Source organism: Cyprinus carpio, chromosome A4 (assembly GCF_018340385.1).
Source record: "Cyprinus carpio isolate SPL01 chromosome A4, ASM1834038v1, whole genome shotgun sequence".
Lineage (NCBI taxonomy): Eukaryota > Metazoa > Chordata > Actinopteri > Cypriniformes > Cyprinidae > Cyprinus > Cyprinus carpio.
The window spans coordinates 14,185,785-14,210,819 of NC_056575.1; the positions used below are offsets into that span (position 1 = coordinate 14,185,785).

At 38.2% G+C, this 25,035-nt stretch overlaps 1 protein-coding gene across 11 annotated transcripts in view; it reads left to right on the forward strand.

The window, feature by feature from the left end:
• LOC109076864 (neuron navigator 3) overlaps nt 1–25,035 on the forward strand; it is a 282,801-nt gene that overhangs the window by 202,085 nt on the left and 55,681 nt on the right. For 9 of the 11 annotated variants that reach the window (XM_042742261.1, XM_042742270.1, XM_042742254.1 and 6 more), the window contains 5 exons: nt 3,047–3,230; nt 11,454–11,522; nt 15,271–15,419; nt 19,344–20,370; nt 24,676–24,788. In XM_042742261.1, the coding sequence (XP_042598195.1) occupies nt 3,047–3,230; nt 11,454–11,522; nt 15,271–15,419; nt 19,344–20,370; nt 24,676–24,788 (1,542 nt within the window). Of the gene's footprint in view, nt 1–3,046; nt 3,231–6,224; nt 6,581–11,453; nt 11,523–15,270; nt 15,420–19,343; nt 20,371–24,675; nt 24,789–25,035 lie in introns of those variants that run through there. The other 2 variants (XM_042742283.1, XM_042742245.1) reach the window with 2 other exon arrangements.

Below are 25,035 nucleotides of genomic sequence, written 5' to 3' on the forward strand. Positions count from 1 at the left end.
TTTACTGCCTATTTTGGCCAGGGAATGCTAGAACACTACTGTATACAGAGGAAGTGGTCAAGGGCACATCACTGTAAATAGATAATGTATTCACACTTCTCTGTCCTCACTTCCCTTAATGAGCCCATCTGAACAGATACGCTTTTGTCCTTGTGCAGCTAGTGGACAGCAAGGCCTAATGACTCCACATTTAAACTTCTGTTAAAAGTGCGTTGATTTGCAAACAGCTTTTACTTCAAGTTTACAATTTAAGTTCTAGCTCAGGTGTTAGTTTGCAAAAAAATGTGGCATGATCTGTTAGCTAGAGTATTTGCAGGTTCATGTAAGTGCAAGAATTTCACTCACTAGAAGAGGATTTGATAAGAAAAATATACTTTCCACTTAACTATTTCTATCTAATATTTCTATATACTAATACTATCTATCTATCTATCTATCTATCTATCTATCTATCTATCTATCTATCTATCTATCTATCTGTCTGTCTATCTATCTGTCTGTCTCTCTATCTATCTATCGTTTGTATATTGTTTGTTTGTATATATTTTTATATTTATTTATGTTTATCCAGACTGCATTTAATAATCATTTTTATTATTTGTGTTGTTTTTTTGATATTTAAAATAAATTTTATTTATTTATTTATTCATTCATTTATTTATTTGTTTGTTTGTTAGTTTGTTTGATGGCAAAAGTTCATCACTATTTATTATTATTTCCAGTTTCTTCTTATTATTATCAATGTTGAAAACAGTTGAGCTGCTTAATATTTTTGTGGAAACCATGATGCTTTTTTACATTTGTAACTAAACTGTAATACAACTGTAACTAAACTATAACTGCACTTTCATGAAAAAAGGTGAGAAATTTTATAGAAACTTTCTAAAGACTCCTTCTTTGAAGAAAATACCATAATCATTTATTATGACTTTACATTAGTACTAATACTAATAACTGTTATTTTCTATAGTGAAATACACTGGTGTTTGTGGAAATCATAGAGTTGTGATAGCTTAAAGGATAGTTCACTCAAAAATGAAAATTTGATGTTTATCTGCTTACCCCCAGGGCATCCAAGAGGTAGGTGACTTTGTTTCTTCAGTAGAACACAAATAAAGATTTTGAACTTAAACCGTTGCAGTCCGACAGTCATATAATGTAAGTGGATGGGAATCACGGCTTTGGGAGTCCAAAAACATACACAAACAAAACCAAATTAAACACTGCGGTTTTTGACAATACATTGATGTGTAAAGACACAAAACCATCGGTCTGTGCAAGAAAATGAACCGTATCTATATCGTTTTTTACACCTGATTTCCCCAGCAATGTCCAAACGGTCTTGAACGCATTCTTCTCTAAAGCAGGTGCCTGGTGTGTCTTCTTCTTCTTCTTGCTTTACGGCAGATCCAGACTTATAAGTGCATTACCGCCACATATCTCTCAAATGGACCATTGACACTCTATCTACAATCTCAATTAGGAGTGTCAATGGTCCACTTGAGAGATACGTGGCGGTAATGCAAGCCTGCGATCCACCATAAAGCAAGAAGAAGAAGAAGCAGACGCATCACACACCTGCTGTTGTGAAGAACGCGCTCAGGACAGAGAGTTTGGACATTGCGATGAAAATCAGAGGTAAAAAATTATATAAATAGTGTTCAGTTTCTTGCACAGACCGATAGTTTTGTGTCTTTACATATCAATGTATCGTCATGAGCCGCAGGGTTTAATTTAGTTTTGTTTGTGTATGTTTTTGGACTCCCAAAGCCGTGATTCCCATCCACTTATATTATATGACTGACAGACTGCAACGGTTTGAGTTCAAAATCTTCGTTTGTGTTCTACTGAAGAAACAAAGTCACCTACCTCTTGTATGCCCTGGGAGTAAGCAGATAAACATAAAATTTTCATTTCATGGTGAACTATCCCTTTAATGTGAATCAAAATATCCTTTGCCAAAATACAAATACACTCCATATGCTGTTTCACAGAGCAATTGTGAAGAAAAAGACTAATTCCCTCCATTAATGCAAACATACAAAATATATTTACAAATTAGCCTTCCAGAATAAACAGTTAAAAACATTATTGTGCCTCGCATTTTCCATATTGATCTAAAGTGCAATGGCACCAAATAGTGCCAGATTTCTGTTGCCTGGCCCAGAAAATGTTCAACTGAAACATACCATCTGATTGCTTTATTATGTAGAATACAAATTACAGCTCTGAACGATCCCAAATTGAACCGGGGAGAGATTAATAACCCCAAACATTGCTGATGGGCAGAACAAACAGGCAGGCTGTCAGAATGAAGCCAAATTCTTCTCTTTAGCGCTGCCTCAGCACTACCATCTTTCAGTGGCTTTTAGCACCAGCCATTAGCAGTGTGTGAGTATGAATGAAGGCCATTTCATAAATGGGCGCAAGAGAGTAAAGCGTCGCTGGCAGGCGGAGCACAGACAATTGATGCCTTTGCCTTCATCCTCAATCCTTTATCTCTGTGATCAGAGCCACGGTGTGTTGGCACTTATTCAAACTCACAACTGCAATTTCGGAAGAAAGTTTCGGAAGAGCATTCCTCATAGGACACCTCATTTGCATAGTCTCTGAATCAGGATAATAGCATTTGGGCTTCTAAACTCCAACCTGCCACTTCAAAGTTTTACTTATTGAAACAGCATATCCTCGTAATTGTTTCAGTGACTATTTATAAATATTAACATCTAATTTATGACGCACAAGACTCCAGACAGAAAAAATGACTGTGCTAAACTTGGATTCTCCAGACTGTCGCATATTGTCATACAGCATATCACTTCCTCATTCAGAGCAGAACTTATCTGCACCATATTTTCAGCTTCTTGTAAACAAAACTTGAACTTCCCTATGATGAGGCTAACTGCCATGTGTCATTACAACTGTTTCTTCTCACTTGATCCTGTACTAAAAACATGCTGTATTTAAGGTTTAGGGCATCAAAGTAATGCAGGATTAAAGTGCTTTTCCTGTGGTACTTTCTAAATCTGGTGTGTTTGATCTTTAGAAGTGTGTAATGGGAATTTGAAGAGCATCCTGGGTCTGTTCTTCATCCTGTCCCGCTACAAGCAGCAACAGCAGCACCAGCAGCAGTACCTGCAGTCGTTAGTGGAGCTTCAGCAGCACGTCACACATCAGACCACAGGGCCGGTGCCAGCGAGCCAGCACAAAACACAAGACATGCAGTCCAGGTAGGATATGTCTTATGATTTCTATTGCTGTTGCTTCTCCATTTGACTTCTGCATCTTTAATCATGAAATAAATGGCTAGAGAGAGAGAGATTTGCACTCTTGTTGATAGACCTTGTAAGACATTGTAAGCAGTATATTGTCTTAACATCCATGTCATTTCACAGTCCATGCTTTCTCATTCATCAGTGAAACAAAGGTAATATAGTAAATTTTTGTAATGGTGTGGGTTAGGTTACAGTATTTCTAAATATTTCTATATAAGAACAGTAGATAGTCTCTGCAATTTAAACAGTAAACGCCTCTGTATACAGTGTGTGTGTGTGTGTGTGTGTGTGTGTGTGTGTGTGTGTGTGTGTGTGTGTGTGTGTTGGTAAAAAAAAGAAGGCCATGACTGTGATGTAAATAGATGAGTAATCTTAGCAGCAGCTATGAAGAGGAGATGCCACACATGAGTGGCGTTACACAGCCTGGGTCACAATGCGTGTGTGTGTGGGACAGGCAGAAAAGCAAGAGTGTGCATTTTGTATTGCTGAGTTCTCTGTACTGTTAGTGTTCACAAGTGAGAAAGAGAAGAGAGGAAGAGAGAGAGAGAAAGACAACAGCTGCCCCTCATTTTTGTCCAGGGCCTGTGGGAGCTCTCTCAACTCACATCCAGCAGTGACAGGTGTTCAGAGGGCCTTGGACTGCTAGCCTGAAACACACACTTTAGCATTCCACACACACCAAATGACATCAGCGAGCAGAATTGGGCCAGGAGGGCTGTAGATTGGCTGCACTCCTGGAGGATGTTGTAAACGCAGTCTTCTCAGATAACAGTCTCAGTTCTCTGTCCAGCTCCAGACAGTCGGGTAAAAAGGAAGCTCTTGTATGGCATTTGGGAAGTGTTTCTTCGAACGTTTACTGGCTTGCAAGGTTATTTTCGTAAATGAAAACTAAAACTAAGATGAAAACGATTGATCAAAAAAAAATCTTGTAAACTGAAATAAAATAAAATGGTCAAAATAAATGAAAAACTAAAATGAAACGAAACAACAGTTATTGAAAAACAAACTGAAATAAAATAATAATTATCAAAAATAAATAATCGTTTTCGTATAATCATTACGTTCTCACCCCAATAGCGGAAAAATATATAAGCCATGTGACGGTTAGCCTAGCTGTAAATGGCGCATCATGCGTGTGAGGTTATCTGACAGAGAGATGCAAAGCAGTTTAAATCAGAGTCCTGCACGGGTCCTGTTTGGTAAACTCATACCAGCAGTATTTAACAGAGCACTCAACTCGTTATCCAACAGCAGCACTAATTTAATTCTGTACCCGACCCTGGTGCACGTTACCTGATACGAAAACTGTTATCAGAATTATTTATGTAAACAATTAAAATAAATTAAAAGAACATATTTAAATATATTTCTTTACTCTTAAATTTTCTTTCCTTAAACTCTGTAGTGTATACGTGGCTATTGGTTAGGCTATAGAAGCTTTAAAAATAAAATTATATAGGCTACAAAGTGAGCAAAAAGCATTCCCTAAGCTGTCATTCACTGCTTCCGCTGGTTAGGCTATAGAAGCTTTAAAAATAAAATTATATAGGCTACAGAAGGTTAGGCAGGTATCATATTGAGTCTAAATAGCTAGTCTTGGCTTTTAGACCCGCAGTCTGCCCATGACTACTAATTCCTCGACCCGCAACGTGAAGTCAGCCATGTGCAGGACTCTGATTTAAAGAGCACTGCGAAAAGTATGATCAGGTAATAATAGACGATTGATGCATTGGTCGAGAGGGAAATTTACCCATCTGCCATGCGCATAACCACGTAGGCTATTGTAAGAAGTTTTATTAAAATAAACGGGGTGAAAAGACATTGAGACTCCACCGTAATTATTGAATTTCATTAGTCCCAGTAATGATTTATGCGCCGTTGTTCGCGGGAAAGTGAGCAAGACACAACAGTTACAGTATCATGATTATAGATAAATAAGATAAAAGACATCTAATACAAACAAATTACATTTATTTTCAAATTAAATATCTCAACACTTGTTTATCGTTCAATCTAGTGTTTTTAAATATGACAGTGCATATTTAATTAAACGCAACATGTGTAGATTTATGGAGTAAAAAGGCCTGACTGCTTCATTTTGGCGTATATTTGTATACTTTTACAGTCTAATCAATCTCAGCAATGCTTTAATTATGTGTCACTTGCATTAAACTAAGTCTTTCTTTGGTCTGTGCTCGGGAAGTGATCTGTTAATTCTACTAAACTTTAATTACTAAAACTAAAACTGAACCTAAACTATATAAAAACTAGAAATGTGTTCACAAAATAAAAACTTAACTAAAACTGACAAAATTATTAAGCAAACTAATAAAAACGAAACTGAATAGTATAGCTCATTTGAAACCAATATTAAAATAAAACATTTATAAATGCAAAACTATAATAACCTTGCTGGCTTGGGGTTACAGGTGTTAAAATGGGTTGCTGGTTGATTATCTTTGTGTAATTGTGTGTGTTGTATCAGTCACAGGGGTTTGGGAGATTCATCAACTCTTTTCTTATTTGGCAAACAGCACAGAAATGCTTAAACAGACTCTTGGGGTTTCTTAAAGCATTTTAGCTTACTGGTAAAAGTGTACTGCATATTCAGTGAATAAACTCATTATGGGTAATCCCCGTGTGTTGTTTTTTTTTTTTTTTTTTTTTTTACTGCATCAAAACTGTATACAGTACAGTGACATGATCCTTCAGAAATCATTCTAATATTCTGATGTTACAAAGTTCATTTTGTAGCAATGTAAATGTCTTTACCGTCACTTTCGATCGATCTATTTATTTATTTTGCTTTAACTGCTGCGATTAGGGAAAAAACACAGATTTACATAACTTTTAGCACTACTTAGAACATGTTATAAGAAATCCCCTTTTAACACTGTGATACCCAGTCAGCTGGGTATCTGTTATGTTTTAAAGATCTAAATACCATAATACAACACTGTCTGAGATCTCTGGGAATGAGGGGTGAGCTTTTTATAACACACACTGGCTGGTTTTACCCATAGGCACTGCTCCCATTTACAGTTTTAGAGATCCAAGCTTTCTATAGCCAACACCTGCTGGAGTGACGGTCAGAGAGAGAGAAAGAAAGAGGGGGATAGCTGGACATTGCGGTGCCTTTAGGTCTGGGGAAGATATGGGGGGTGAAGTATCATCCCTCCCTCTCAGCGCACCATGTCCCGAGGTGAACGGGTCGACTCGCTGGTCTCATGCTCACGATTGCCTGCCCCCAACTCACGGGACAGGAAGAGCCGATTGTCCTATGGGAGAAAGTCTGACGGCAATAGGTATGGTAGTATTGACCGTGTTGCATATCTGGGTTACACAGGAACTCTGACTGGAAACCATATAGTTATTGTTCAGTTTTTGGTAGTTTTTTTTTTATTGTTTTTTTTTTATCCTTTATGGCACAAGTTTCTGATGTGTGCTCTTCTGTGTATTGAGGCTATTGTGTCACTCCAGATTTGATCATTATTCAGGGTCAAATATTTAGGTGTTTAGTTCCTTTTTTTGGAAGTTGCCTGTTCTGCTTTGAAAATGAGATGTTTCTCTCTCGGGAGGTAAGTTTAAACTCATTTTATGGATTGTTGAGCTTCTCTTAGTTTTAAAACTTCTTTGGAGGGTGGTCATTCTTTGCTTCCTGTCTTTTGCTGTGGAAACTCATTCAGTATTACAGTATTATTGCAACAGAACTGATTTTTCATTTTAAAGGTAAGATTGTGTGTGTGTGTGTGGGTGTGGGTGTGTGTGCTATGTATACACAATACATAGCACATATGACACTTAATCTAAGATTAAGATAAACTAATAATTAGCAAATGTTCTTTAATGTATATTATAATGCAATTGAGGTATTTTCAGAACAGACACTGAGTAGTCAGATTGTTAAAAATGCAGGTGTTTACATCGTTGTGTACATTTTTACAGTTTGTTGGAAAGTTTTGACTTATAAATTTGTTTTTGTAATGCATCTTATGTTTACTGTTTGATATGACAGTGGTCTTGAATTTTATACTGATATCTGTTGTTGCGAATGTACTGTAGCCACACACAAAAATGGTCTCTGTTGCTTATATGACTTTTTTTTTTTTTTTTTTTTGAAAGTACATTTCATTCTCATCCTTATCATTTTGATGTTTTTAGATTGAGGAGGTAGGCTAATCTCCAGATTTATTGATTTCCATTAGAGCAGGGGTGCCCAAACTCAGTCCTGGAGGGCTGGTTTCCTGCAGAGTTTAGAGAAACTGTAGTGAGTGAGTTTGTAATCCTTGCTAAACCTTTATTGTTTAGATTCATTTTAATATGTTCTGAATAGTGACTTGGTAGAGTTATTGGTTATGATTGGGATGATTATTGGTTAGAGTTACTGTGATTTCTCACTGAATTTTTAAGAATTTATTATTGAGATTGTCAGACCTACCAGTGTCATACATTTATGCTGCTAGACTGTGAGGGGAAATGAAAGAAAGTTGTAGAGTTAAGAGTGTTTTTTTTCAACCATCCTGTCCCAGCTGAGTTCCTCTTTGAGCTGGAGGAGAAACGATGGGCCTCATTAATCATGTGGACATGATCACATTCTCATGAGAGAGAGAGAGAGAGAATGAGAGAGTGAAAGACAGTGTTAGTGTCTCACTGGAGCTGTCTTTGGTTACAATGCTTGTTAACCTGCTGTCTTGCCTCCCTATTTTACTGTCTTCCTTTCATTCTCCCAGTCTGGTAAAGTCTTTGTTGCACCTCAGGGTTTACTTGAGGGAGTCTGTAGTTTTAAGCCAGCTCTTTGTCACACACTTGCCATAGAAACTTGTTAAAGTGAAACGTTCATGGTGGTCATAATGATCTTCTGAGGATACACACCTACCTCTCTTTCACTATGGGCAGCTTTTGGAAGGACATTTGTGGAAGAATCTTAGTTGGTTGAAATTCAGATGGATGCTTGTTTTATCTTATGTCCTAACTAGATGTCACATTACACAATGATAGCCAATCAGAATATATTTGAATTTCAATGTGGTTGGGGTTATCTAGCATGCAACACCAAATAAACATAAATCAAATGACTGAACACTTGTTGCATTAAGTGTTACATGGTTTTCTGCTGGTCTAAGCTGGTCATTCATGATCTTTAGCAGCTACAAGATGATGTAGATGGTTGATAAGCTTGATTGCCACTTGTTAGACTTGGTTTTGACCTTGTAGACCATCTTGGTCAGGCTGATTGTTGGTGGTAGACCACTTTGGATTAGCAACAAATATTACTGATGATCTTAAGCTAAAATGAGCTGTTGTTTTCCAGCATGGCAGATGGTAATACCATCTAGATGCAGTTTAGATGGAGGTATTCCTACTGTAACTGTTGAACCGTTGCAAACTGGACATCCCCCTTTTCTCATTCTCTCTCATACTTTGACTTTAATCAACTTCCATCCATCCACAGACATTCTCATTCCATCACGCAGTGCTCACAAACCTGCTATGAAGCTTTTCAAGGCACATTTACAGCTTAGCACAGCATATCCAAACATAGACAAACACAAGTGCACACCCAAAATGAACAAAGCCATTGTCAATCAGCCATTAGTGGCTTGAGATAAAGAGATTTGAGACCTGTATAGCCAACTGTTCTGTGTTTTGTGCTTTGGCCTTTGGTGTCTGTGTGTTGTAAGTCCTACTGGCAGGGCCTCCATCCCGCATATTTTCGATCTGACAAATTGCACTCATTTATTCCAGCCTCAGGCAAGGGTCATCTCTGCCCTTACAGAGATTGGTTCAGAAACATCTAGCACTTTCACCTAAACAGCTATAAAACATGTTTGCATGAAGTTTATTACAGTAATGTATCAAGTGTTGCAGGAAAGCGACTCCAGCCTCCGGGCTTTACATGAACTCAGTTACATCTATGGTACTAATGACCAAACATATAAGGAAGACTTCACTTGAAGGCAGCATATCTAATACCTTGTACATTGCAGTATGTATTTTCCCAGTAATTGTAGGTATTCTACATATGCTACTTATATATTCAAAGGTTAAACCTTTAAAACATACATAGTGCATGTTTCATGATATAATGTATGTAAGTGTTTTTGTTTTTTTTAGTTCTAAAATCTGATTGAACTACTTTTGAAGCCATGAAATAGCTAATATAGTCAAGTCACCTTTATTTATATAGAGCTTTATACAATACAGATTGTGTCGACGCAGCTTTACAGTGTCAAACAGGAAAATAGTTTGTCAATAATGCAAGAGGACAGTAACAAACAGTAAATATTTTCAGTTAAAGTCAGTTCATTGATGAATCAGTGATGTCATCAGTTCATCTCTCTTCCAAAAGCGTCTATGCAATCAAGGCAACAATATTGCCAGAAAACAAGCGTCCCCAACTAAGCAAGCCAAAGGCGACAGTGGCAAGGAACCAAAACTATAACGGTGACAGAAATGGAGAAACAAACCATGGGAGAAGCCAGGCTTAGTCGGGGGGAGTTCTCCTCTGGCCAGACGAAACCAGCATGGTGTGGTTTAATTCCAGGCTGCAACACAGGTCAGATTGTACAGAGGACTTGTCTGGTTTCTGTGATCTTGTCCCGATGGCCGTTTAGTTGTTGTGGTCTTTGAAGGACTTTGGGACATATTCTAATGTGTGACGAGTGGGGCGGGGCCGAGAGCCATGGGAACGGGTCGAGGCCGGTGGAGTAATTGGAAATGAGTGACACCTGCGCCACTCACCAGTCTCGAGTCCCACGGAAGAGCTCTAGAAGGATAAAAAGAGGATTTACGAGAGTGAAGGACGAGAGAGGACCAGGCCTGGACTTTATTTTGTTTTTTGGTTCTGTTTGTGGTCGCAGTCATCCGCAAGGGGCTGTCGCGCTATTTTGTTTTTATTTTAGTATTAAAGTTTTATAAAAAGCTTGTATTTGTATATGACAAATTAAAAATTCAAAAAATATTCAGAACTTCTTTGTGGTATCTGTCTGATGCGATATTTTTTGCAAGGCACTTCAGTGTCTATAACTTTTTATCTATTTTTTGAGCATTATCAACTCTGAGATGATGGATAGTAAGCCCAACAAGGTTTTCTTCTTTCCAAAGACACCAAAATTGTCTGTGTAGCACACTGTTGTCATGAAACTGTACAAAGCAGTCTTTTGTATGTTGTTAGGTATTTGTAACAAGGAGTTGAGTTTGCAGCTTTAGCTGTATGGAGGAAACACGAGAGGTAGGTCATTTTCAGCTGTGAGTCCCAAAATGAGTGGTGCAGGTTAACAAGTTAAGTCCCTATACCACTGACGTGGATGAGAGCTATGTCACTTTTGATCAATCTACTGCATCCTTGCTCAGTAAATGTATAATATATATGCAAAATCGTACTCACTTTTATGTATTGAATTTCAATTTATACAGAAAAAAAAAAAAACATTCAGTTTGGTATATTTTTTTTCAAGGCACTTCAGTGTGTATAACTTTTTATCTTTTGAAGAAAAAAAACAGTATAAACAATGGCCACAGTATATACTAGTTTCAAGTAAAATATTCCTGAAAGCACACTGTTGTCATGTGTTGCTTTTGTGTGTGTGAAAGAGAGTGTGTGGATGAGAGCTATGTCTACTTTTTTTTATTTTTTTTAATATATATGTGACTGAACCGTGCATATTTATGGAGCTACAGGAATATCTACTCTCTGTCAAAGGTGTGTGCTTGTGGTGTGTGAAAGATTTTATTATTATTATTTTGTGACTGGAGCTACAGGAATATCTTCTCTGTCAAATGGGATTTCTTTCTTTGAGTTATATGTTGTTGTGGAGGTTTATCTAAAACGCATATTTGAAGGCACAGGTTTATGAAGATTGTGATTTGGCTTTTAACCTTGTACAGATCTACAACATACAATAGCGACATGAACAGAAGGACAGTTGGAGGAAATACACATACTTGTGGTTTGAGACGAGTGACATGTCATGTGAATCTGAGTAGGCGCGGACAGAGGCCATGCTGTTTGTGTTTGCACGTGTGTGCCAAGCCCTCGCTAAGTGCCGCCCTTATTGCATTAGAGAGAAAGATGCCACAGTTTGAAAAAAAATTCAATCCAGTCATTAACTTCATTCCTCTCTCTCTCTCCCTCCCTCTTTTTCTCTCCCGTTTCTCTCTCCCACTACCTCTTTACAGTCTCACCGCACGATATACAAGTCCACCAGGTCACAGTGGAATAGCAGCCCCTCAGAAGAAAAACACAAGGTAGAGTCTTCAACTGTATCTGCCTGCTCTCGCTCTGTACTGCCACCTGAAACTCTCTGCAGACCTTCAGGCTAGAGACCGGGAAAGCCAATCTACTTATGTAGTTCCACACAACTTTAGTCTGGCTTTTTCACATTTCAGAAGTCTTTCTGGAGCTTTTCTGAGGGTTTTGAACTGAACAGCTTGGTTGATTCAAGATGAACGGATGCAGAAAGTGCTGGATAAACCCTAGATCTTGAATGCGGTTTATTTCTGAGGTTTTTGCCGTTTCACACTCCGGCAGCAGTTGTTTGGTCCTGAAAGCATTTGCTTCAGTCTCAGAGCTGGTGGGAAGCTTTGTGCTGGCAAAGCATTTCAAGTAGCCCCTGGCCAAACTATGTGAGATATGTGATGGACACTTTGTATGATATAGTGCTTACTCAAGTGACATCCTGATGGTTAGGGTTTCGACTGACGGCATTATCTGCTCAAAGACAACGTGTGCCTGCAGTTTTCTTTGAAGTATCCGAGATCTGGGATCTTCTCTCAAAGCACTGATATACAATGTTTGGTCAGTGACCTGAATAATTTTTTTTCATACTACCTACACTCTGGTCTCATCCGAAGTTCAGATGTAATGTATACTTTATTACGTAGATGTCTAGATGCAGCATAAATATGCAGAGAGACGTTCACACCAAATATTGTCATTGGGTTGCACAACTGGCCATAGTTTTTTTGAAAATTGGATCAGAAATGAGATTTATTGGTGGTTGCAAGTGAGAATGCCTGTGTTAGATGCACCAGAAAACAGATAAATCTTATATCAAAAATCTTCAAAGAGTAAACTGTAAAAATGGATGAATTGTTCATGGCATTTTTTAGACTTTTTTTTTTCTCCCAGATGACATCACTATACACTATCATTCAGAAGTTAGGGTCAGTTCAGAAATTAAAACGTTTATTCAGCAAGGAAGCATTAAATTGACTGAAAGTGACATTAAAGACATTTATTATGCTACAAAAGATTTATATATATATAAAAAATAGCTCTGTTGATCTCTTTATTCATCAAATTATCCTGAAAAAAGGCAACAAAACTGTTTTCAACATTGATAGTAATAAGAAATGTTTATTGTGCACCAAATAAGCAGATTAGAATGATTTCTGAAGGATCATGTGACACTGAAGACTGGAGTAATGGCTTTGACGCTTGGATGGCTATGGGTTCACGAATGATCACCAATTAATGAATTCAAGACACGTTTTTAATTATAGTTAATTAATATTTAATATATTCCAGTGATAGGCTGGTGGGTTATATTCAGTTTTATCATTTATGAATAAATCATTTTTTTTTTAATTAGTGTTAATTACATTTCAGCAATATCATATATTTGTCATTAAACTGAATTGACATGAGGCTTCAAAGGTTACTAATACACATATACATTTACACAAACAAAAATACACACTCCTGTTTGTTTCTTCAGAGATATACTTATGAAACTCTATGTCTGAGGCCTAATTTATCAATTCAACACATAACTATTGTGCAGTAATTTGGGTTAGATAGAACATCGTAATAACCTATAATCTTGTTTCTTAAAAGAAGGAAAGCAGGATAGATAATAATGCATAATGTTAGCTGTCCTCTAGAATCCAAAACTTTCAGTTATATTCAGTGTACTTCAATTGGAAAGATAGTATTAAGATTCAACCAAGATGACAGAAGCAGTCTTATTTGATCCTTAAACATCCTGCTCTAAATTTTAATAGGCATCATTTGAAAGATTTTATCTTCCATAAGGCCTTTTTATGCATGCAGGACACAGATTGGATAAGATGTGAAGCGTTATTAAAATTCAGTGATTATTCAAAAGTTGAGATTCTTCACAGTTGACCTCCATGAGCCCCATTGACACTTTAATTATTACCCTAAAATAAACAAGAACTGATCCAGAGACGTGGTCTTGCAGCTGACCGGTCTCAGATTCAGATTCAGACTTTAAAGCAGAATATATGTCTGTGCCACCAGTGTCATCAAACAAATGGTTAAAAAAAGAACATTTCAAGTATTTATCCTTCGCTTTCATTGGCCAAACTAACATATAGTCCCACCCCCAACTCATGCCATTGGTTAAGCCAGTGTGTTGCTGTGTCGGCTTGGTCGGGATGCTCAAAAAGAGCAATGCATTGAAAGTGTCATGGATTTTTCAGGAAAATCAACCTATAAATGTCATACTTGTCTCTGAATATAAGTCTGGGTAAAATAAAATCTTTTAGCACAGAAAAAAATTGCACACAACAGGTTTATTTCAGGTCTATTTTAGCATCGTTCTCTGTCTTGAGATGCCTAGTAAGCATTACATTTATCCTCTACAGGCATGTTTGTGAATGTATACATGATACATATTTATGCAAATCATAGTGTAAGGAACATTTCAAGACCAAATTAGAAAACCAAATGTCTAATAAATGCTGATGTCAGATGTTGCCTGCATCTTTGAACCAGGCCAACCTGAATCTGCTCACTTTTGATGTTTTTCTCTGTAAAATCAGCAGAAAAATCTGCAGAATTCTGCAGATTTTAACATGATAAAATGTGTTACGTTCAGCTGAGAGTGACACAGTCTTACTGATAGATAAAAGCATGATGAAATTAGTCAGAATATTTAATAAACAAACACACAGCAGAATTCTACAGCACTCTCTAAGGACACATATTCTGTTAAAACGTCTAACGTCTAAATGTTTTCCATTCAGACCCTGTCCTCATTTCAGACACTGATGTCCATCCCAATTTTCACCAAAATAACCTGTTTGAGAAATATCATCAGATATGCTTTATCAGAGCTTGCATATTATGGTGGTCTGCACAACAGGTTAATGGGGAAAAGCAGAAGTGCCTGATGGGAAATGAGCAAGTGATGAAGCAGTGTCATTAGAGTCTTGATGAGACATGCACCTGAACTGCCTGAATCATCGTTCTCAAATCCATCATTTCTAGGAAAGCTATTTGCTTTGATTCTGTGTGATAAGACTTTTCAAAACATTTGATCAGTGATGAGAATTTCAAATGATGATGGGAATTTCCGATGGTTTTTAAAATGAAACTATAACTTTCCATAAAAGTCTTTATAAGGTCATCAGTTTGGTTTGTTAAAATCAATTGTCTGTTGGCATAATCAGATTGGAGTAAGGTGAAACAACTGTTAGTGTCAAAGAATGATAACTTGCTGCTGTTTTGTACCCCCACAACATGTTTATGAGCCGTTGTTAGGGTGATGTGTCACAGGGTCGGGTTTCCCAATTAAAAACTGGCACTCGTGAGTCATTAACAAGCTTTGTTCACGAGTAAATCATCAATGTTATGAATACAGTAAAGACAATGCAAAGAAACAAACACACACACACACACACACACACACACACACACACACACACACACACACACACACACACACACACACACACACACACACACACACTCCAGGCAAGATTTATTGCAGATTTTAGAGCAATTAAGAGATGTCTATTGTGTTGTCATATTAAAAAATGAGCTGTTTTAGAAGACACTAGTCAGATCATTATGTTAAATACTATTAATTTATTGGCTTCTATGTTTCAATATATCTAATTTTTAATGGTTTTAGTTTTAGTTTACAATAACCCAGGTGGTCTGTATGAGTGTCTATCAGAGATAAAACGTAAGCTTGTACAGGTCATATTTAATAAAGTCCTGTGGTATGTGTGTTGTGTGTTACAGGTTACCAGGTCCCTCCAAAGTCCCCGCTGCAGGCAGCGGCAGTAGCAGTAGTAAAGCTCACGGATCCTCCAACCTGAACCGAAGGAGCCAGAGCTTCAACAGTATTGACAAAAGCAAACCACTGCAATATGCTAGTGGCAATGACAGAGGTGAGCAATAAACAGAATCTTAATATTTAAATTAAGGTTTCTGCAAATCACCCAAATGAAACAGCAACAACTATATCCTGTTATCCACTAGATGGTGCCACTATCACAGGAACAATAGCGCTGTGGCACAGGGCAGGTTGCTCTGAGTTGGTTCCCTCATGCATTATTACATTTTCATAATGACATAAATCTGTGGAAAAACACAATTTCCTGGGAAATTAAAGTATAATATTGCACTGTGGTTCCTCTTTGGTGTGTTATTCACATCTGAAAAGGTGATCTGCCATCGGCATTCACTGTCCTCTTCCAATATATTTGGAGATGACGTTCATCTTATTTCTACTTCTTCCACATAACCAGCCTAGTCAGAGCTCACTTTAGATTTCATCTTCCTGTCAGAGCCGAACCATCATTCAAAGGTGACTTCATAAATCCACATGGCTATTTAGCCACCAGTGTGTAAGTCTCCACAGGCTAGTTGGTTACTTCATAAATCTGCACTAGACCTGATGGAGTGTGTCGATTGAAGTGGGGTTGGGAGTTCACAGACATGTGACCTGTATTTCGTCTCAGACGCGTGACCTGTATTACCCCTCACAGCAAGGCGATCAGTGAACAAAACGTAACCGATTTCCCTCCCAGACTGTTTGTTTTGGCTGTACTGCCCAGTTAGATTTATACCGGACTAAAGCACAGATGTTGGTGTTCCCAGACACTGGTTATGGAGAGGGCAAGACAGTACACACAAAGCCAGACAGAGGGTCTCACATGGCAGACGGGAGCTTTGATGAATCAGAGAGTCCTAATAGGCAACGTCTCTCTCGAAACCTATTCCTGCCCTTTTCCATCGGGCCTTACATTACTCAAAACCTTGATTTACAGGGCTACTGCGCTAATACTTCCACAGATGAGAAAAGCAAACTCCCATCTGCCTTTTTTCCCTCATCTTCCTTTTTTCTCTGTCCAAAAAGTCTGCCGCACTGGAGAAACTATGGGAGGGGCTGGTACGGAGAGAATAGAGCTCTGTTCCAAAACCTAGTGAGCTGCCTACCTAGCATTTTAAGGCATCGTAGGTGTTCAGTAGACACAAAAGCTGTTCCAAGCAGTAGGCAGAAAAATTATTTTGTGTAAGATACAATGTTTTGGCCAAATTGTAAAGGTGCGATCACAGTGAAATTTTGCAGGCAAAACAAGTCAATAGCAAACTCACTCAGCAGTGGTGACCAAAATGACTGAATTTTGCCTACAAGAACAACAATAAATGTGACTGCAAATGAATGCAGTATCACATGTTCTGTATTCTTCATAGGAGAGGCTATCCCAGAATGCATTTCTGAAATGCATTCAGAAATGGTCTGGAACATATATGATAGGAATAGAAGTCCCGTTGTGCAGTTAAAACAGCAAATCACCTGTTTGTTTACGCCACAAAACGTGCATTAGCTGGATCATCCTGAAAATTTTCATGATACGATTTTTGTCGAATTTTATTCATGATTCGAAATGTGCTGTCAAAGCATAATTTCTAACAGCAGTTATATAGATTTCAGGCTGTCCCTGTTTAAATAGATCAGGGATTTACACATTTTTGTAAGCCAAATTCCTTTGACCTAGAATATTTTTTGAAGTAAATATTTCAATAATTTAACAACAAATTCACGTTCACCGTTCTTTAATTACTGTATCATCTTTGTTGGCTTAGCCACATGCTAATATCTCAATTCTGAATTGAGTCTCATTTGTGCTTCATGCTGCCTACATACAGTATAATGTTCAAAATCAGTCACTTTTGGAGTTTCATGACAGTAAGGATGCTGCCTTTGTAGCCCACTAGGCAGCTCACTAGGTTTTGGAACAGAGTTAGCGTGTAATCTTTCATTTTATGGCAGGCTTGAATACAAATTTCATAATCCTGAGTTTGACCTTTAACTGATTTAATCCTTAACCTCAAATCTGTCAGCACCCTGTGTTACCATCAACTACGTATTTCAGCACAAAGCATCTCTGTGGATGCAAATCTCACACTGTTTATAAGCCCTGTGCCAAGGTAGTGGGCACAAACACTTACATGTTAAATAGTCTTGTATAACAAAGCTAATTTCACCATTCACACAGTCTGCAGGAGTGAATCAACATGTTTGCTAGCATTAGCTCTGTCCAGGAGGCTTTCAAAAACACTGTGTCCAATTCCTGGATTAGTCTGAAGGAAATCAGTGTTGTTTAGTACATTCACTGAACTTTTGGCATAGCTTCATACAGTAGCACCTGTGACGAAGATGGGAGAGATATATCAGAACTGGGCAGAAGACATAACAAAGAGAGCCAGGGGTAAAGAAAATGCCTAATGCAGTCCATTCAGGATTAGACAAGGGTATCTAAAATGTAAAATCTTTAATGACATATTTGCTGTCATCACACCTGTCAGTGTGTTTGTTTTGAAATGTGTGTGGCATCCTTTCAGATTTCCCAGAACAAAGTGGTATTTCACTTTCAACATAAAGTGGCGTGGAGAAAAGGGTAGCTATGGTAACCGTGTTTCGATGGTCTGGTGTGTGTATGTGGGTGAGAGTGGCTGTTATTTAAGCTGCTGTTATCTCCAAAGACAGGGTTAATTTAGCTGACACATGCACTGAAACCCGATCCACACAGCGCTCATTCAAAGTCCAATCACTGTTCGCTCTACTAGATTTTCAATGGAACCAAATGAAGTCCCATCTATTTCTCTCTTCCTTTGTGTTAAGAATTTTTCAGCTGGACTTTGATATGTCTGGGTGCAAATCAAAGTTACGGGCAGCCTGAGTTGCTGTAAGATTAAGTAGAATTACTGTCTATCTATCTATCTATCTATCTATCTATCTATCTATCTATCTATCTATCTATCATTTTGTAAGTTCCATAATTCTCATTTTGGATTCTCATTAAATTCTTATTACTGCAATATATAATATTTAAATATTATATAATGTTATATTATTTAGAATTAGAGCAGAATTATTTTTTATCATCAATATAATGTCACATTGCAAATTTGTTTATTTATTTTTATAATTTTATTTTAAATAAAAATAAATGATTATGCTAGTTGCATGAGATTCGCCCTTAAACTGTAAAACATTCTGAGCATTAGCATTCCCCTCACAAAGAAGTATTGGAGACAATGCCATGGTACATTGGTAAAATTAGATAGTAGTAACATGGTATATTGGTATGTACCATGGTACTGTTTGATTACTGTATTCATATGCATTGTATTTACAAGGCACTCAAAACAATATCTTACATAACTTTTTTGTCAGTAATGTATAATCTAGTCAAAGCAATTCAATTTATATACTGCACACTAAAATTGTAAAGCATTTTGAGTCTCGGCCCTGAGCTTAGCAATTGGAAGTTGTCGTCACTGGACTGATAGTCAAGGCCCAGAAAAGTTGTAATTTAAAGGATGTTACATTTCTGCATTGTTATGCTCTCAAGGGCTTGATAAATCTATGTTTCCTCCACATTAAAATTATCTATTTATATTGTACACAGTATGTTTATATATGTTATCCTGTGAGCCGTGTTGATTTCTCACAAAATATTACTGCATTTGCAAAGAACAAGAGGCTATCTGGCAACAACAAAGTATTTGAAATCCCATCAACTTAGGATCCAATTTTCTGCCTGAGTGCATCGGCGCATTGCTTGAGATTTCAGTATGCGTTGGGATTGCAGAGTAAAGATTTGGATGGAGCACTATCTATTCCTCATGTGTTTGTGGGATGCTTTGCCTTCTTACAATCTCTTTCCGCTTATGCTAATATTTGATTATTGTGGTAGTCATAATTTTCCTCCTTGCCAAATACAAAGTTTGTATTGCTTCTAAGGTGTAGTTATATCAGTCTAACATATGTGTCCACTGTTTGGTCTGTTTCTTTGACATAGAGTCGGTGAAGGGCATTCCTCTGCCAGGCAGCATGAACGGCAGTGGCTCGGTGCCCTCCAGCACCAGCGGGCAGCAGCTGGCCTCTGCCATCCCCTCTCCCACTGCTGGAAAGACCTGGCGTAGCAAATCCATGAACATGAAGCACAGTGCCACCTCGTCTATGCTAGCCACCATGCCGTCCAGCCCAACCGGTTCCCCAACCCCTCCCTCGTCATCCGATCACCTCCGGCCCCCAATCACAGACTCCTCCAAATCAGCCCCCGGCAACCAGCGCTCCATGTTGGAGAAATTCAGGCTCATCAACCCTAGATCCGCATCCAGAACCTCACCCTCAGTGGCTGAAATGGCTCTCCAGGAGGAGGACGACTTGTCAGAGTTTGGAGATGAGGGGACCTGCAGTCCTACACCACCCTGCGGGATCTCAAAGCAGCAGGGTAAGTCCCCCGCATCCTCCTTTGCACCCCCAAACAAGACCAACAACTGCAAGAACCACAACAATAAGTCCTTTCCACAGCCCAAAGACAAAGAGGACAAGAACAAGACAAAGAGCAAAGCAAGCACGCCACCCAAGGAGGAGCCAGTGATAGTGGAGCCCTCAAAGAAAGGCTCGAAGATTGCCAGCCTTATCCCCAAAGGAAGCAAAACTTCTGCAGCCTCTGTGAAGAAAGAAAGTGCAATCCCTGCCTCAAGCAGCATCCCCAAGCCTGGTCTGAAGGCTCCAACAGCAACCGCTAAGCCTGCAGCAAGTCAGTCCAGTGTACCTGCAACTAGTGTGCCTGCTACAGGTGGTGAGAAAACCAAACTTAGTAAAGGTGGTCAGTCTATATATATGCAGAGATCTCTGGGAGGATTGGAGAATCGGAAGACCAGCATGGTGTCATCAACCAGTACCTCAGCACTTTCTGGATCTGCCACATCTGGGCTGGGTGGTGGAGGAGCTTTAGGAGGTAATGGGACAGTACAACTTCCCCAGCAGCAACAACACAACCATCCCAACACGGCAACCGTCGCCCCCTTCATGTATCGGTGAGTGATTCTTAAATACATTTGCACATGATTGTTGCATTTTCAGATCTCTTGCTTTGCATATTGTGAATGATGGTTGCTGAAGTTGTGGCAGCTTAATGATTACAGATCTGGATCTGTCACGTTCAATCAAAGAAAAGTACATAAGATCCCACTTCTGTTGCTTTACATTTATCATTGCGCCCTAGCAAGATAATTAATGCCAGGTGGGCTTTCCTTGTGATCAGTGTACTTCGTCCCTTTGGATAAAATTATTTCTGAGCTAAAGTTTTTGGACAGAAATCCCTCAGATGCCAGCTGGTCATTTTTCAACCTTACTTTGTCCTCATCATAGACCCAGCTGACTTCTAGTCCTAAGCAGGGCTACTGGGGTCTATATATCCAATGACGCTTAGAGACTCAAGAGGGCAAGACTCAGACAAACAGACAGATCTGGGTTCTATTCTGGGTTGTGAAATCAGTATCATTATCCATGAGACAGCAGGACCATGTCTCTGCAATTGCCCTTAATAGACAGGCAAAGATGAAACCCTCCTCCCCAGGAGGTCCAGAATAATTACCTCATCTTTTACTTATTCTGCACACCACTAACCAGACAGACACTTTAAAGAATCTCTGATGCCAAATGTAGCGGGTGTAACCAAATGTATCAATTCATAATCACTAATCATGAAGATACACCATAAATAATACAGAAAAAATACTTTTTGTTTTAAAGTGGAAAGTCATTTCTGCATGATAGATCTAGAAAGAAATTGATGTTTTAGAGGTGGCCTGGTGAGAAGTGCACATGCTCTGACATGCTGCACAGTGATGTTTCTGTGCAGGTAACCTGGGTTTCAGTCATTTTCCAATCAATCACTTCTTCACTCTGCTGTCACTTTGAAGGCAGAACGAGAAATTTGGAGGATGTCTTGTTAAATCTGACTGTGAGGGGGGGGTGATGTTAACAGAATTGATCCTTTTCAGTATAGACTCCTTTTTTGAGAAAAAAAAGTCCTTTTTTTGACCAGGCGAAGTGAGACCAGAAGCTGACAGAGCATCATGAAGCATTGTTAATTACACGCAAATATATGTTTAACCAGCAATCTATAGTTTATCAAACCAGCTTTTAGATGCACAAACACACACCCACTGATCATCTGTCCCTTGTATCACCTATCCAGTCACGCAATGCTTTGTAAGAAAAAGCAGCGGGTAAATGTCTCATCTCGACAGTATTATTAGCCCAAGTGGGAACCGCTGAGCTGTTTGCCAGACCGCCTCGTTTAAGGGGCGTGGCCTCCCTCAGTCCTCACCAAGAGACTGATGAGGGTGAATAGGTTATAGTGGAGGAAGTGAAAGTGGGAACAGAAAAGAGAACGTGATTGATGGACAAAGGGCATTCATAACAGTTTGAATCAGCTTATTAAAGAGACAGAGAGTGTTAATGGTCCTGTGATAGACAAAAAAAATAAAAAATTACATGAAAGACAAAGATGAGAGTGTTGCAAACGAGAGTCAAATGGTTTTGTCCTTGAGTGATTGTGTATGTTCAGTAGCTGGTTTAATCCTTTGCTTGAATATACTGTAGAGCTCTCAAACCCAGTAACCCCTGACATACCTGCACAAACTGAACCGTAAGAGTTTTTCAGTTCTCAAAAACACACTTACCTCCTTACCGGCCTGCCACAGGTTCATTATTCACAGGAAGATGATGGTGTTTTCCTAAAGTTGTGTTTGGCATTCTCTGTGCTGTCTCATAAGGATTATAACCTAAAGTCTTTATGGAATTTTAAACTGGAGCCCTTATCACACTCCTCTCCACTACTGCAGATCTTCCTCTCGAGAGCTTTGCTTGACACTGTAAAACCCGCAGGGCTGCGACAGCCCGTTGAGAGACGATACATTGCATTTTGAACAGGTCCACATGGTTATCATGCTCCTAGAACTACATGGTCAAACCTTTTGGCATGCTTGACAAGGGCAAGTGAGTTGAGGACATTGCATTACCAGCCTCAGAACTGTATTTTTGTATAATTTTTCATTTTAATTATATATTCACTACTGTTCAAAGGTTTTGGGTTGGTAAGAATTTTTTAGGTTTTTGAACAAAGTCTCTAAACAAGGCACATGTTTGATTAAAAATAGAGTAGAAATAACAATATTGTGATATTATTTTTACAATTTAAAATAACCATTTTCTATTTTAATATATTTTAAAACGGAATTTGTTCCTTTAATGAAAAAGCTTGATGAATTTTCAGCAGCTCATCTTTTGTTTACTGGCATTGACCAATGTCTTTGCTGAATAGAAGTAAACAAACAAAAAATAAATAAATAAATTGCAATAGTAGTGTTTACCATTGCCATTATTTAAATGTATATTTTCTACCATGTTGTCTGCTGTCTTCATAAGAAGCAAACTTCCAAGAGAGCAAAAATAAATAAACTACAACAATAATAAAATGCAAAATGTCAGCTTGAGATAATTTTCATTTCTGTACTACAATTTTGAAAATTAGGTTTATTTATGTATTTATTGGTTACATTAAATAAATGGGCACAAAAAAATAATAAAATGCAAAATGTCAGCTTGAGATAATTTTTTCTGTATTAAAATATTATATACATTAAACATTTAAATATTTTGAATGTCCACAATAAATTCTAGGATTTACTTGCAGTCTAATTTTGCAGCCTTCTGTTTGAGTCTTTAGGGAAGCGAATGCTTGAAGTGTAGAACATGGAAAGGGGAGCGGCGAGAATCTGGAGCCCTCAAGGAAACCAAGTGATGATTCCTAAAAATGATGTCTAGGTGGGTAGTTTACATGGGATTTTTTGGAAGAGAGCTTTTGTAGTTTTTCTTCCACTCACATGGAGCTCAAATCTTATAAACAGTGGGTTGACCACCCTGTCCACTGCCCCTCCTCACATGGCCGGACTCCAACACTCTGAGCTTCAGTAATGTTGCTTGAAAACTCAACAGTATATTTACAAAAGAGGTTAGTTTTATACTCCACCTTCCTAAACAATGTGTCTACTGCCCATAATGTGTGTTTTTTAGAGTTGACCTTCTGTTGAATACGTAACGCTGCCAAATCGTCTGGTTTTGTTTTATGCAGTGCGTCGCGAACACTAGCCTTTTCATCACTTAATGAGTTCAACTTCTTCAGCTCAATAAGCCCTGAAGTTACCTCCTGCGTTTAAGCCCTCTTCCTTTCTGCCATCATTTGCTTATTTATAGGCAGTTATGAGTGTGTGTGCAAGATGTGTGTGTGGTAATGGAGAGAGAGAGAGAGGGGGAATGCCTCCGCGCATCCCTCGATGTCGGACAACTCGTATTCTGAAACCTGGCGCGCGAAGAAAATTTCCTTTCGAATCTCTTTATCTGACTTGAGCTGGAGGATGGTGTAGGTGTTTACTGGGATGTGTTTTTTTTTTTTTTTTTTTTTTTTTTTTTTTATAAGGTGTGGTTGTTATGCATATACCCAGAACCGCGGGAAGCAGATGGCTGCCTTTTTTTTTTTTTTTCCCAGTCGAACTTAGCGGAGCTTTTCAGCCGCAATGTACGCAGCATACTACGTCGCCTCCTGAACAGCATTGTGTTTGCATGTCATCATCGGGTGTTTGCCACGGTGCTTTGGTATATTAGTTTGGGATAGTTTTTTTTTGTGTTTGCCAGGTTTTGGTGTGTTTTTGTGGTGACAAACCTGTGTGGTGTTTTGATAATGATATAAAGTGTGTAAGATTTAGATAAAGTTATTAATATATGACTTTTTACATAGATTTTTTTGTGTCTGTAGTCGGTTTTGTACAGTTTTAATCTATAGTTCAGTACCTAGCAGTTTTAATTTTTAAAATTATTACTTAAAATTATACAATTATATTTTTAGTGTTGGTTATTTTTTTTTGTTTATTTTTAATTATGTTATTAATAATAATAATATAATTAATAAATTATTATTTTTAATATTTTATATAATATATTACAATAATTTAACCTTTTTACATCTGAAACTTAAGCCATACCAAAATCCTTTCTGTACATGAAAATAAAAATAAAATGAAATAAATTAATAACTTCAAACTATAATCAAAATCTATAATAATATATATCAATGTTACTAAAATTAAAAGTGCATAGATACTTTTTGTGTGTGTGTGTGTGTGTGTGTGTATTTGTTTGTTTTAGGAGTCCTTTCTTTTAAAATAAATAGAACTTGGGTCGATCTAATGCTAAATTAATGTTGACTGTATGCATGCAAAAAAATCTACTCTGTGTAAAATGCTGAGTAATTATTTTTTTTATTTTGCTTCACTCAGGACATATTCAGAGAATGACTGCACAACTGTGGCCCCCCCTGAACCATGTCTCAGTCCCACAAAAGACCTGGTCTACAGTAAGACCGCCAAACAGTGCCTGGAGGAGATCTCAGGTACAGTAGGATGAGTACTGCTACATGTGCACATGTACACCTACACACAGTCAGACATAAGAGAGTGGCACAAGCCCAGTACACACACACTCACACTCACAAAGCCAAAACACAGGCACTGATTCTCTCTGCAGGCCAATAGTTCCATGTTGCTATCGCAGCAAGAAAAGGTCAGATATGACAGGTGGACAAAGGCCGACCTTGTTTGGGAGGCCAGGCTGCAGAATGTGTTGTTTATTTGTGCTTG